This window comes from Grammomys surdaster, unplaced genomic scaffold (genome assembly GCF_004785775.1).
Source record: "Grammomys surdaster isolate TR1022 unplaced genomic scaffold, NIH_TR_1.0 214, whole genome shotgun sequence".
Lineage (NCBI taxonomy): Eukaryota > Metazoa > Chordata > Mammalia > Rodentia > Muridae > Grammomys > Grammomys surdaster.
Genome location: NW_021604659.1, coordinates 1040880 through 1052797, shown reverse-complemented (window position 1 = coordinate 1052797; position 11918 = coordinate 1040880). Strand labels below are relative to the sequence as shown.

General features: G+C 43.8%; 1 protein-coding gene across 1 annotated transcript in view; it reads left to right on the top strand.

Annotated features, from left to right (window-relative positions):
- Window positions 1-11918, top strand: part of Dock1 (dedicator of cytokinesis 1) — a 508897-nt gene that overhangs the window by 431715 nt on the left and 65264 nt on the right. Inside the window, exon 33 of the mRNA XM_028772526.1 lies at window positions 3498-3646. Coding sequence (XP_028628359.1) covers window positions 3498-3646 — 149 coding nt within the window. The remainder of the gene's footprint in view (window positions 1-3497; window positions 3647-11918) is intronic.

Genomic DNA, 11918 nt, shown 5'->3' with positions numbered 1-11918 from the left:
GAGAGAGAGAGAGAGAGAGAGAGAGAGAGAGAGAGAGAGAGAGAGCATAATGGAAGAGGAGGCATGGCGTGGAGAAAGGAAACTGGAAGTGGAGCAAGGCTAGAAACTCTCAAAGCCCGCCCCCAGTGACACACTTGCTCCATGAAGGCTGCACCTCCCGAAGGTTCCATAACCTTCTCAAACACAGCTGGTGACTCGGGACCAAGCGGTCAAACCCCTAGCTATGGGAACATGTCTCATTCAAACCACCACTATTATCTTGTTCTGCCTTTCTCTCCAAAGGAAAGGAAAACGGCAGGAGTCTCCTTGACCCTCACTGACCCACATCCAGGTACATCATTAGACTTCATCCAGATGTGCGTCAGGGGAAACCCAAAATATGGATGTCCTAGATAATTAAATTAATATCAGCATCTGACAGCCCTATCCACCTTACTAACTCAGGGACTTCGGACTTGTGACAGGTCCGTCTCTAGGAGTATCACAGCTCAAAGGTCTCAGGCTACTCCAGCCAGGTGTGCTTTCTATACTAAAGGGAAGGATGGTGATCCCTGGAGACACAGCTCTTATTTTTCTTGTAGCTTAGTTTTTCAATGGCTGCCCCGGCAACCATTTGCTCTGCTTTGTATGTTCCTCCCAGCTTTGGAACAATACAAGCCATGAGTGACAGACAGAACTTTATGACACTGAAATTACAGTTGATGAACAACTTGCTGTCACGATCTCCTGCTTTCTGAAGCATTGGCTTTGACATCTTTTAGGCATAATACAAGGAAAATGTCACCTGAGAAATTGAATATAATGGCATTTTCAGGGGACCACTTTGCGGCGCTTGCATGCCTCTCAGAAGTATTAAGCATTAGGGAAATGGGCAGAATCACACCATTGTCACTTCAGACAAGATATTATCTATTTAGCAAAAGTTGAAAATTTGGATTCTAATTAAATTCAGGTTCCTCATCAGAGATTACATTTTGTACCTGTGTCCACTCCGTTAAAAACATCTTTTGGCTTATGAGAGCACTCTACTCTCTTATGTATGGTTATTTATAATAGACACATTCACTTAATGACTCTCTTGACAGAAATCTGCATTTGTTGAGCTATAAAGAAAACCAAATTCTGTATTGTGTTTCCTGATTGTGTCAAAGTTATTAATAAGATTAATTAACTCCAGATCAGCTGCTAGTGTTAATAAGAAAATGTCACAAATAATTCAGTCAGGCCAGGCGTATCACTTCTCATGCACCCTCCCGTTATATGCAGGAATGAGACAGTGCTGGTTAGAGTTCGGTGACTTGAAGAAAAAGGGGGCATTCTGCAATGAAGGATGAGAGACTGCTGCCTGGGAGCACCACCCCTGCCTCATCATGTCCCCTCATGGAAGGCTGGTGTATTAGTCAGCGTTCTTAGGGAACAGACCTGTTAATGTGTGTGGGGTGTGTGTGTGTGTGTGTGTGTGTGTGTGTGTGTGTGTGTTAGAATGGCTTACAGGCTGTGGTCCAAGTAGTGCTACAATAGCTATCGTGATGTAAAGGCCAAAAATCCCATAATTGTTCAGTCCATGAAACTAGGTGTCTAAGCAGACCCATAAGTTGTGCTGGTATCCCAGAGAAGACTTAGAGAGCTATTGGTCTTCAGTCTGTCTTGGAATCCCAAAGAAGTAGGTCCTAATACCAGTAGAGGAATGCCCAAGCAACAGAATGGATGAACTTGGCAGCAAGAGTGAGGGCAGGCAGGCAAAAGCAAAAGTTTCTTCCTTTTGCATCCTTTTCTATAGGCTGCCAGTATTAGGTGTAGCCAAGAATTAGGCTGGGTCTTCCCACCTCCAATAATCCAATCAAGAAAGATTCATCACAGGTATGTCCAGCTGCTTGAGTTTGTAGTTGGTTCCAGATATTGTTGGTTAACAACAGAGATTACCCATCACCTTTCTACACAGAGCCTGCCTGCCTCTGTGTAGAAAGGTTCCCGGAAGCCTCACTTCTGCACACCAGCAGGGGCACGAGCTTGGCCTTGCCACTGCTTTCTCCCCTTGCCTCCCATGGCTCTCATCAAGCCCCATATACACTTATCTGTGCCATTCCCCAAGCATCCTGAATTCAGTGATGGGAAAGTCCACCAAGTAGGCTTAGTAGGCTTGGCAACCAATAAGCCCTAGGAAACCACCTCCCCAGTGCAGGGAATACAAACATGTTCCACCTCATCTTTGCTTTTTATTATTTTAAGTTCTGAGGATCAAAGCCAGCTCTTCATGCTTCCAAGGCAGGCCCTTTACCTCCTGAGCACAACAAAGATGATCTTCATATAAATGCATGCCTGTCATCCGGTAGTCCAAGGTAGCAGACCCTGCTCTTTCTGCAATCCCATGGTCTAGTGGGAGCTCTGCGTGCTTTGACTACAATCATTCAGAAGTCACAGAGGTGTCAAATGGACCACACCTCTCCTTGCCATCTTGGAGACAGGGAACTCAGGAGACGTGCGCTCTCCCTGTCTCAGCTCCCATGCTTGTCAGATGGGGCTACCCTGGCCCCAGTCCCTTGCTGTGTCTAACTGAGCTGCACATGATGATCGTGTCTTTCATTTGTGTGCTACATCTGTCTTCCTGTGAAACCACCTTATCTGGTCAATATATAGGGAGATCTTTTCTCAAAATAAGCATCCAAACAACTTCTGTAAAAGAACAAAAATAAATATAATAGTACATAGTATCATGAAGCACACTGAAGGAGCCATGCCAACAGGTTACAAGTTTTTAAAGTATTTTTTTATTATTATTGTATGTGCATGCCTGAGATGAGGGAGGGGAACATGCCATGGCATGTATGTGGACATGAAAGGATAAACCTGTAGGATCGGTTCTCTCTTCCTACCTTTATGTGGATTCCAGGATCATACTTGGTGCTTGGTGGCAGATACTTTTACCTACTGCACCATCTTGCTGACCGGAAATACATGTAGAGGATAGTGTCTCATTGCTTGCTCATGATTGAACTCTTGAATTCTACCCACATTTTCTCCGTTATGGGTATATATTGGTGTGATGTACATAGGTGTGTGGAGACCGGAGGTTCGCTTTAAATGTCATCTCTCCATACCCTCTACTTTATTTACTGAGACAAGGTCTCTCACTGAATTCAGAGCTTACTGTGTAGGCTAGCCTGGCTATCCATACTGCCCCAATCTCTGTCTCTCATGCACTGGGATTCCTGAGTGCCACCATGCCTCCCCAGCTTTTATGTGAATGCTGGAGTCCTGAACTCCACTCCACATACTTACATGACAGATGCTTTATCTACTGAACCATCTCCTCATTCCTCAGTCCACACGTGACTTAAAGTACTCAAAATCCTTAAAAGCAAGATTGAGTTCACAACCATAGAAACTCCATCCAAAATCCCAGGGTCTGTGTTGCTGTGTTCTGTGTTCTCAAACCCCTTTTGAAAATTCCACCCCTTCTTTTTAAACTAATAAATGTTGCATTTCTTGATTGAAAGGTCAACACAAGATAAAATTCATCCCGGAAATGGTTGGCCCAATATTGGAAATGACATTGATTCCTGAGACAGAACTTCGAAAAGCCACCCTTCCCATCTTCTTCGACATGATGCAGTGTGAATTCCACTCCACCCGGAGCTTCCAAATGGTAAGTATGTAATGTGTGAAGAGTGTGAAGACCAGGGGACAGACAAAAAAAAAAAAAAAAAAAAGAGGAAGACACAGATGATTCCAGAGCTAAAGATGAGACACAAAAACAGTTCTCCACAGCTCAAAGAAAACCCAGTGACCATCATTGGTGAAGAATCTGTCATCTTCTGTCTTCCTTGTTAGGAAAGGAGTCATTGGTTTCTAGCTGTCTCTCACTGGCTTTTATAGGGACTTTACCTCAATTCCTAGGTTAAAGCCCCTTGAGGCTGGAAAGGGAGCTCTATGGGCAATCTTTAGATGCTTTAGAGCATCTGCTGTGCAAGCATGAAGATCTGAATTTAAATCATCAGCATCCATGTTTTTTAAAAAAGAAGCCTATCATAGGCATGCATACCAGTGCTAGGGCATGAGTCATAGGGCATAGGTCATAAGACTGGAGCAGTACATGGGTTGGCTTGCCAGCTGGCCAGCCTAGGCAAAAAGGTGAGCTTTGGGTTCAATGAGATGTTGTCTTGGTTAATAAGGTGATAAAGTGGAGACAGAGAACAGGACACTCAGCGTCCTTTGGCTTCTGCAGATGGGCTCTGCACACACACACACACATGCACACACACATATGCTCACTCACATATTGCGTGTGTGTGTGTGTGTGTGTGTGTGTGTGTGTGATTTTTAAATCTTATTTTAATGGGGATATAACACTTCAGGAAACACATTGACTCCCTTTTTGCCCTAGGCTGCTTAGTTTCTCTACCAATAAGTGTACCATGTGCCTTCTCATTCATGTAGCTTGAATTCATATTGAATGTTTCCTCGGTATACATACTCAGAAATGCAATTTTAGAATCAAAATGCTTTTGTACCGTTTGACATTATTGCCAAATTGTTTGATATTATTGCTATAAGCTTTGACCTGCCTCCACTGCTGCTGCCTCAAAAGCCTGGTCCCAGTGTCACTCCAGGCTTGCTGAAACTATAAATTATAATCTAAAATACTTTTTTTCCCAGGCATAAAATTCATCACACTTTTGAATTTCGTATGAATCAAGCACAAAGAAAGACTTGTGAAAACTGCTATTAAATTTAAAAACTCAGATAAATGGAGAAAAGGTATTTATATAGATAAATGTCACAAGCCCAGAAAACTAAAATCATAAGCCTTGAAAACCATTTATACCATTTCTCATTTTTAGACGTAGTCTTTGGGTTAAAGAAAAGGTCAAGGGTAAGTGAAATGAAGATGAATTGGGGTTGGGGGGGCAGTTTGCATTTCCCCTCCCTCCTCTCAGTCTTTGGGCCTGGTTGCCATATTATGGAGGTTTCTAAATAGTTTGCAATAACCTTCTAAGGAGGTGCTTCAAATGTTCTAATCTCTTCCAGGTTTGATGGAAAATGATACGAAGTCAATGAGAGTCATAGGGGCAGGGATGCCAGTCTAAACACTCTTTGGGCATCCAGACTCTATCCTTTGATTTTGCACAGAGCTAAAGTTCCTGAGTCAAATAGCAAGTCTCCCCAGATCCCAGCACACGTTCAATGACTTAAAACACACCTTGCTTTGAGATAGGCAAATAAAAGCACAGCCGTAAGCAAGCAGATCCACAAAAGAGATGGTATCAGGCTAAGCATGGTTTCATACTCCTTCAGCACTTTGCTTCAGACTCACTGGCTGTTTACCATTTGTGTGGAGACAGTGGGTTGCATGCATTGACAACTCTCTAAGTGAAGCAAATCAAAAGACAGAAAACTGTAACTAAAGCTTGCAGAAACAATCTTGTGATTACCAGCTTTCCCTCCTCACCAGAACAAATACCCCAGATAATCTATTTATAAAGAGAAAGGGCTTGTTTTGGCTCCCTGTTTGAGAGAGTTTCACTCGTCACCAACTGTCCCTGTTTGGGGTCTTTGGTAAGTCAGCCCATCACAGCAGGATTGGAGAAGTAGTGGAGCAAAGCCATTCATCCCAGGACCAAGGAGAAATGAGGCCATGCTGCCCCTCAAAGGTGCACCTATTGGTCTAATTGGCCTAGACACCTTTCACACTAAAGGTTTCCTGGAGATCAAGCCTCTATCACACGGAACTTTGAGGGTACACTAGAAAAGCCAACTGTAGCAGGTCTCTTCTGTGTCAGTCTGTTTCTGGGGATTGGGAAAAAAAATCACCTACCCCTGCTTCCCAGGAAGATGCCCTGCCCAAACCTTCCCAGCACCCATTTTTCTGCTAGTATCCTAGCCACTTGGTTTTCCAGTATAAGGCAGTTACAGTGGCCTTTGCTTGCCCTCTCTGCCTTCCGATCACAGTCATTTTGAGAAGTCTCACCATTCCTTGTGCTTTCTCACCTCCAACATCCTTCCTTCTTCTCCCTGCTCCCCCACACCAAGGCTCTCCTGGACCACAGCACTTGTCTGTTGACTTCCTCTGTCCTTCTAGCACCTGCCTGTTCTCACTCTGGCAAGTCCTTGTCAGCCTGTTCTCTTAAAGCAGAAGGCACGATCCCTCTTCCTTATTGACACCCTCTACAGATATATCCTGACTGGGTGCATGCTCACCCACCAGGACACAGCTGGCTCAGCCTGCCTCTCCATCCAGGAGCTGCTGGGATGGGGACGCTTGGCTGCTGTTTAACTAATCCACCACAAATGCAATTATCTAACCTGATTAGTCACATCAGTGAGGGCTTAAATTGCCTTCACTTTTATAGCAGATGCACAAACCTAATGGAGTGAGGGGAAGGCATTAGGGCTTTTTGTTTTTCAGCAGCTTTAGTGTTTTGGTCACAGGACGCAGCATCTTCTAAAGATGGTGCTTCCACAGTGGAGAAGTTGATATGTTGATGTTCCCAAAATATGCATTGTGGCCAAGTTCTCTTGATCACTTGTAACTGGAGTTTGGAGGTAACCTCTTGGGTTCAAGGGGAAACCTCCATTTTACTCTAGATTAAATGGTATCTAACTATGACTGGGGTTTTAGAAGCATGTGCTGCAAATTGGCGTTTCCAGAGTTGCCTAAAGTTGTTGCCATTGTACACCCCAGCCACAATGGTAACATTTTACTAGTAAAACAATGGTAACATGTTCTTTCCAATCCAGTCCTGAACGTGCAGAAAACTTCCGAGACCACTATGTCCTTATGCTGTCCAGCCTCTCCGAGGTCCTTCCATTTGGCTGGGCTCCTGTGCTAGAATGATGGGGTGGCATAGAGTTGCCCATTCAGGAACCCCAGCCTCCGGTAGCCTATGACAACCTTTCTAGAACTGTATTCCTTACTTCAGTTCACTGAGTAATCTTGATTTCTTCAATTCTGGACAGATCTCACCAGAACCATGAAAGTCTATAGGGCTCAGGGATGTGGCTCAGTTGGTAGAATGTTTACCTGACATACACAAAGCCAAGGGTTTGATTCCCAAGCACTGAATAAACCAAGCATGGTGGTAGGTGTTTAATCCCACCACTTTGGAGGTGGAGGCAGGAGGATCAAAATTTCAAGGTCATCCCCAGCTGCCTAGCAAGTTTGAAACTAGCCTGGGATACATGAGACCCTGGCTCAAGAAACAGTCTAGGAAAAGGAAAATAATAAAAAGAAGGTCTGTGGTTTCTAATGCTAGTAAACATCACCTGTTTATAGCTAAATTGTACAGGGACTAGGCCCAAATGGGTGGATCTGTGATCCAACATGAAGGGTCTTAGACAAAGCAGAAGCATTTGAAATAAAAGGCAGCCTCTGGTCCTTTCAGAAATCCCTCCTGGCTATAGACATGTTCTTCTGGGCCAGGACAGCAGATCCGCAACCCCTTGGGAGGAAGACATCATGATGGCCTGGTTGCTCTCTTCCATCCCCAAATCTCCACTCTTGCTATTGCTCTGTGTCCCACACAGCTTTTGGAACATGTCCTTTTCCTCCATGGTTGTGGGTACTCCACGTAGCAGAGGCAAGACCACATGTGAAAGAGTTTCAGCTCAGGGGCCTTTCATGTGTCCCTAGGGTGATCCCTCCTGACCCTGTAGCAGCTGCCATTGACAGAGGGACTCCCCTGTCATTTTTCTGCCCTCTCTACATGCGTCTCCCCCCAGCAGAAATCCATTTCTTTTCTTCTCCACCTGTTTCGTCTCTGACTGTTATGAAACCCTGGCTTTTTGATCCTCTCAGTCCTTTCTAAGACCCTTTCACTATCTGGTTGTCCCACCCATCCATCTAAGTCATTCCCTCCTCCCCTTGCTCTGTGGGTTTCCCCTCCAGGAAGTCTCTGTCCCCCACCATTTTAGCATGTTACCTCAACTCACCCCTGTTTTCATGGTCCCCTGTCTGGATCCTCCTTCCACCCCATCCTATGGTAGTATCGGAGAGGTGAGGAGATGTCCAGGTCTTCTTGTCCCATCTGTCACCCACCTCCACACACCTGACCTTGGTAAAGGGGTGATGAACTGTCTCTTGGCATTACCCTGACTTTTCTGCTATCTGACTGAGAGCCTTCCAGAGGCAAAGCCATCACAATCACAGCCTCACACTGCACTTTACTTCCAAAACATAAAAATGAAAGGGGAAAAAAAACCCACACTTTAAATTCTGTCCTGACATATTTTTTAAAGAATTCTATTTGTTATGGCTTTGGAAATGCAATGCTCACAGCTGAGAAGTGTAAGCAAATGGCCATGCAGGCTGCATACCACTGATAAAAAAAAAAATGCAGTGGAAACGGTGAAATCTTGTTCTCAATCATGGGGTTGTTTCATGTCATCTTTGTGAGACTCAGTAAACTGCTCCCCAACCTCCAGACACTCCCATTTAGTAGTAACAATATAAATGAGAGTGATCTTGGTGTCATCCTGAGTTTCTGTTTGAATAATCTCCCCCTGCCACCCCTGCCACTTACCTTAAGCAAATAGTTATTCAACTTGTTGGAACAGTGTTGGAAGCTTCTGCCACTTGGTAAGAAAAGCCAGTACAATTTGTAGTGTAGTATGAATGTGAGTAAGTATGGTGGAAATTTTATCTTGTTTATTCTCCAATTCGTTTGGGAGTTTTATTTGTTAGCTTGTTTATTTGTGTTCTTTATTTCACAAGAAAACATAGTCATATTGCTCTCAATGCTTCTAGAGGAACCGTGGCATAGGGAATAGATTTAACTTCATTGAATTCATTCCCAAAGGTGGTCTGAGAGATCTTGACAGCCAATACCTTTGACTCAAAGAGTTCTGATTATATTGAATTCTGTTCTTTAAAGCCTTCCAGCAAAGACATACTCAACCTCCCATAGTCTCCTTCAACTAAATCAAGCTTGACTCTCTCTGAGGCCATTTTCTCAGAGTTCACTGTAATTGTGCTAAGCCAGAAGATCCCCTTCAGGCTAAGTTGTATCTGCAAGGTATCTCAACCAGTCAGCAGCTGAGCCTCTCTGTTCCAAGGGGACAGTTTTGGGGTCTCTCAACTCATGAACAGGTCACAGAAGCTTTTGGGTCAAGGAGCTGCCTACTTGATAGACAGGAGGAATATGAATGGTTTTGTTGTTTGGTTTTGTTTTTTTTTTGTAATATGGGATGAAATCCTAGAGATTAATTAAGTATGTAATTAAGTTTACACAGTGGTTAGGGAAGATAAATGTAATCTACATAAAAATATTAGTGTGTCTGAGCATGGGGGATTAAAGGCCAAGGGACAGATTGAGGAATCTGTCACCGTAAGGTAGCATCAGGAGAGCTGGGAGACCAAGGCTTTTAAGCATGGGCTTGTGTCTGCTGAGACTTCTTCATGGACCTATTTTCCACACAGACTCAGTCAGCTATCTTCCTGTTTCTAATAGCCTCTGGTAAATCCCATGAGTAAGGTTGTATGGCTCCAGCAGATGGGCCAGCTCCACGTGGAGATGGAGGAGACAAAAGAGGTGATTCTTTGGTACTCTCTGAAACCAGGAAGTTGCCAAGCACCAAGGTCCTACCTTGGAGTATCTTCTGAACTTGTTTTCATGAGAACAGTAGGGAAAAGTAGAGCACTTTGGGCAAAGAGCAATATTCACCAGGAAACTCTTTTGCTACTGGATACAGCAGGCTACACTCATAGACTCATGATTCTACCAAATTGTGATAAGCTCTTAGCCTTTGTTTGTATTATTTACATCCAGATCTCTGTGATAAATAATCCTGGCTATAATACAGGTCTGATTTTTATACATGTATAAATATATTATAATGATATCTAACCAGCAGTAAAACTCGTTAGATGGCTCAGTGGGTAGAGCCATGACACATGCCCACGATTTTTAATATCGGTAAACCTAACCCAAAATTATACATTTCAAATGAATTATCATAGGCTTTAAGATTATCCATGGCTGGGATCCCAACTTCATAGTCTCTGAAATAGTATTCAATAGCCTATAGCAGACTTGGGCAGTAAGACTGCAAAACAGCAGCTTTTTTTTTAGTTAATTGAATTCACGACATCAATACCACTGAGGGCAGTCTATCACAGCCAGTTGAAAAGCATCCTTTCGAATGCCTTCACTTGATGATCTCTTACATTTAATATTCTCAGGGGGATGCTGATATCAGAGACTTGAGGTGCTCTATTCCGTATTTTAAGTTGGATACCCTGTGGATGTTTTTGTAGCAGTATTTGTGATTCAGAAAAGAGAAGAAAATATAACGATTCTGCTTATTCCATCAGTGAGCCTCCACCACCATTTGAGTAGCACAATAAACATACTCTGATTTTATCCCAGCCATAGAGCCCTGCTGCCCGGTACCACTGTAGGCTGACAAGGAACACAATAAACACAGCCTTAATAATAAAAAATAAAAAAACCCAGCCCTTCTCTATCAGCAAATGGACTGTCTCCAGTTTATTGGGATGGGGCCATTTAATTCTGATTATGATAACAGGTCACAGTACACTAGCATATTGATCCTCATATGTTCTGTTAAAAAAAAAATGAATGAAGGCGCAGAAACGAGAGGCTAGCTGAAGAGCCCTGCTGCTGAAGACCTTGCTGATACACGGCAGAGTTGCCAGATGTTTGTGCAAATGTTCAACCTCAGCCTGGAGGTTGGTAAATCTAGAATCATCTGTGCTGGGATGCACTGACCATTCAACCACTCTTTTTGGAAAACATTCAATTCCTCAGTCAAGTTGGATAAGCAGCATATTGAAGGAGCCAAGACTCCGTCCTCTGCATGTGTGTGACAGCTAAGTGTACACACGGAAGCACGTTCTCTTCACATTCCAGTGTCTTCTGACTGGGGAGTGAGGAACAATTTGAAATGTTTCTATGTATGTTTGCCATTGTGTACTTCTCTGAATTCTCTATACCTTCCCAGTTACATTCCTCTCCCGCGTACATTTGAGTACTACCTCTGAATTAAGTTGCCGGGCTCTCTTTTATGTCTCAACTACTTGTGAGTCATACACACTTACACACGCCCTTGATCTCTGTCATCTCAGACTGTTTTCCCCTGAAAGGTGAGAGTGCCTTGAAACGCCATCTAGGGGCTAATTGCAAGAGATCTCCCTTGTGTTAGAGTCCAAAGTGAATGGCCACTTAAAGGAATCCTTTCTGTAAAGAAGAGGGTCATTGTGAGCTAGTAGCAAAAGATGGTCTTTTCACAGCCAGCATATTTTCTTTGAGACTCCATGTTGAAAAAGGAAAAAAGCCAAGTCAATCTCTTCCTTCAATGGAGCCATCTCTGTTTCTAAAAGCCTGGGACTTCTTAAGCCTGACCATTAAAAAGTGGTATTTATCTGGGATGAGAGTGTGAGAGGGTCAGACAGACTGAGGAGATCATAAAGGCTAAGGTGGCTGGGAGGCTCCCAAGTTCTTAGCGCTGAGCAACAAGCACCCCCTCCCCCACCCTAACTTATGTTTGTGCTGCGGGATGAAAGTGAGGCTCTGAGTACTGCATCATAATAGGAACAGGAGAGTCTGAGCTCTGAGGCCCTTCCTTTCTGCTTCTCCAGAGCCCACCATTAGCTACCACTGCTACAGTAGCACTTCCCATGCCCCATGTCAATGTCCTGTGTCTAGTATTGTGGCTCAACCATGTCACCACTTGGCTACACAAGGCCCAGAGAGCCAATTGTTTCGGTACTAACCAGGCTACTCTTTGCTGAGGCTACTTGAGCTCAATTACTTGTATCCCTGGGTATAACTCACTGGGAGAGGGCTTGTATGATATACAGGAAACCCTGGGTTCCATCCTCACCACTCCATAAAATCTGATATAGTAACACCTATCTGTAATCCCAACACTTGGGAGGTAGAGGCAGGAGGATCAGTTCT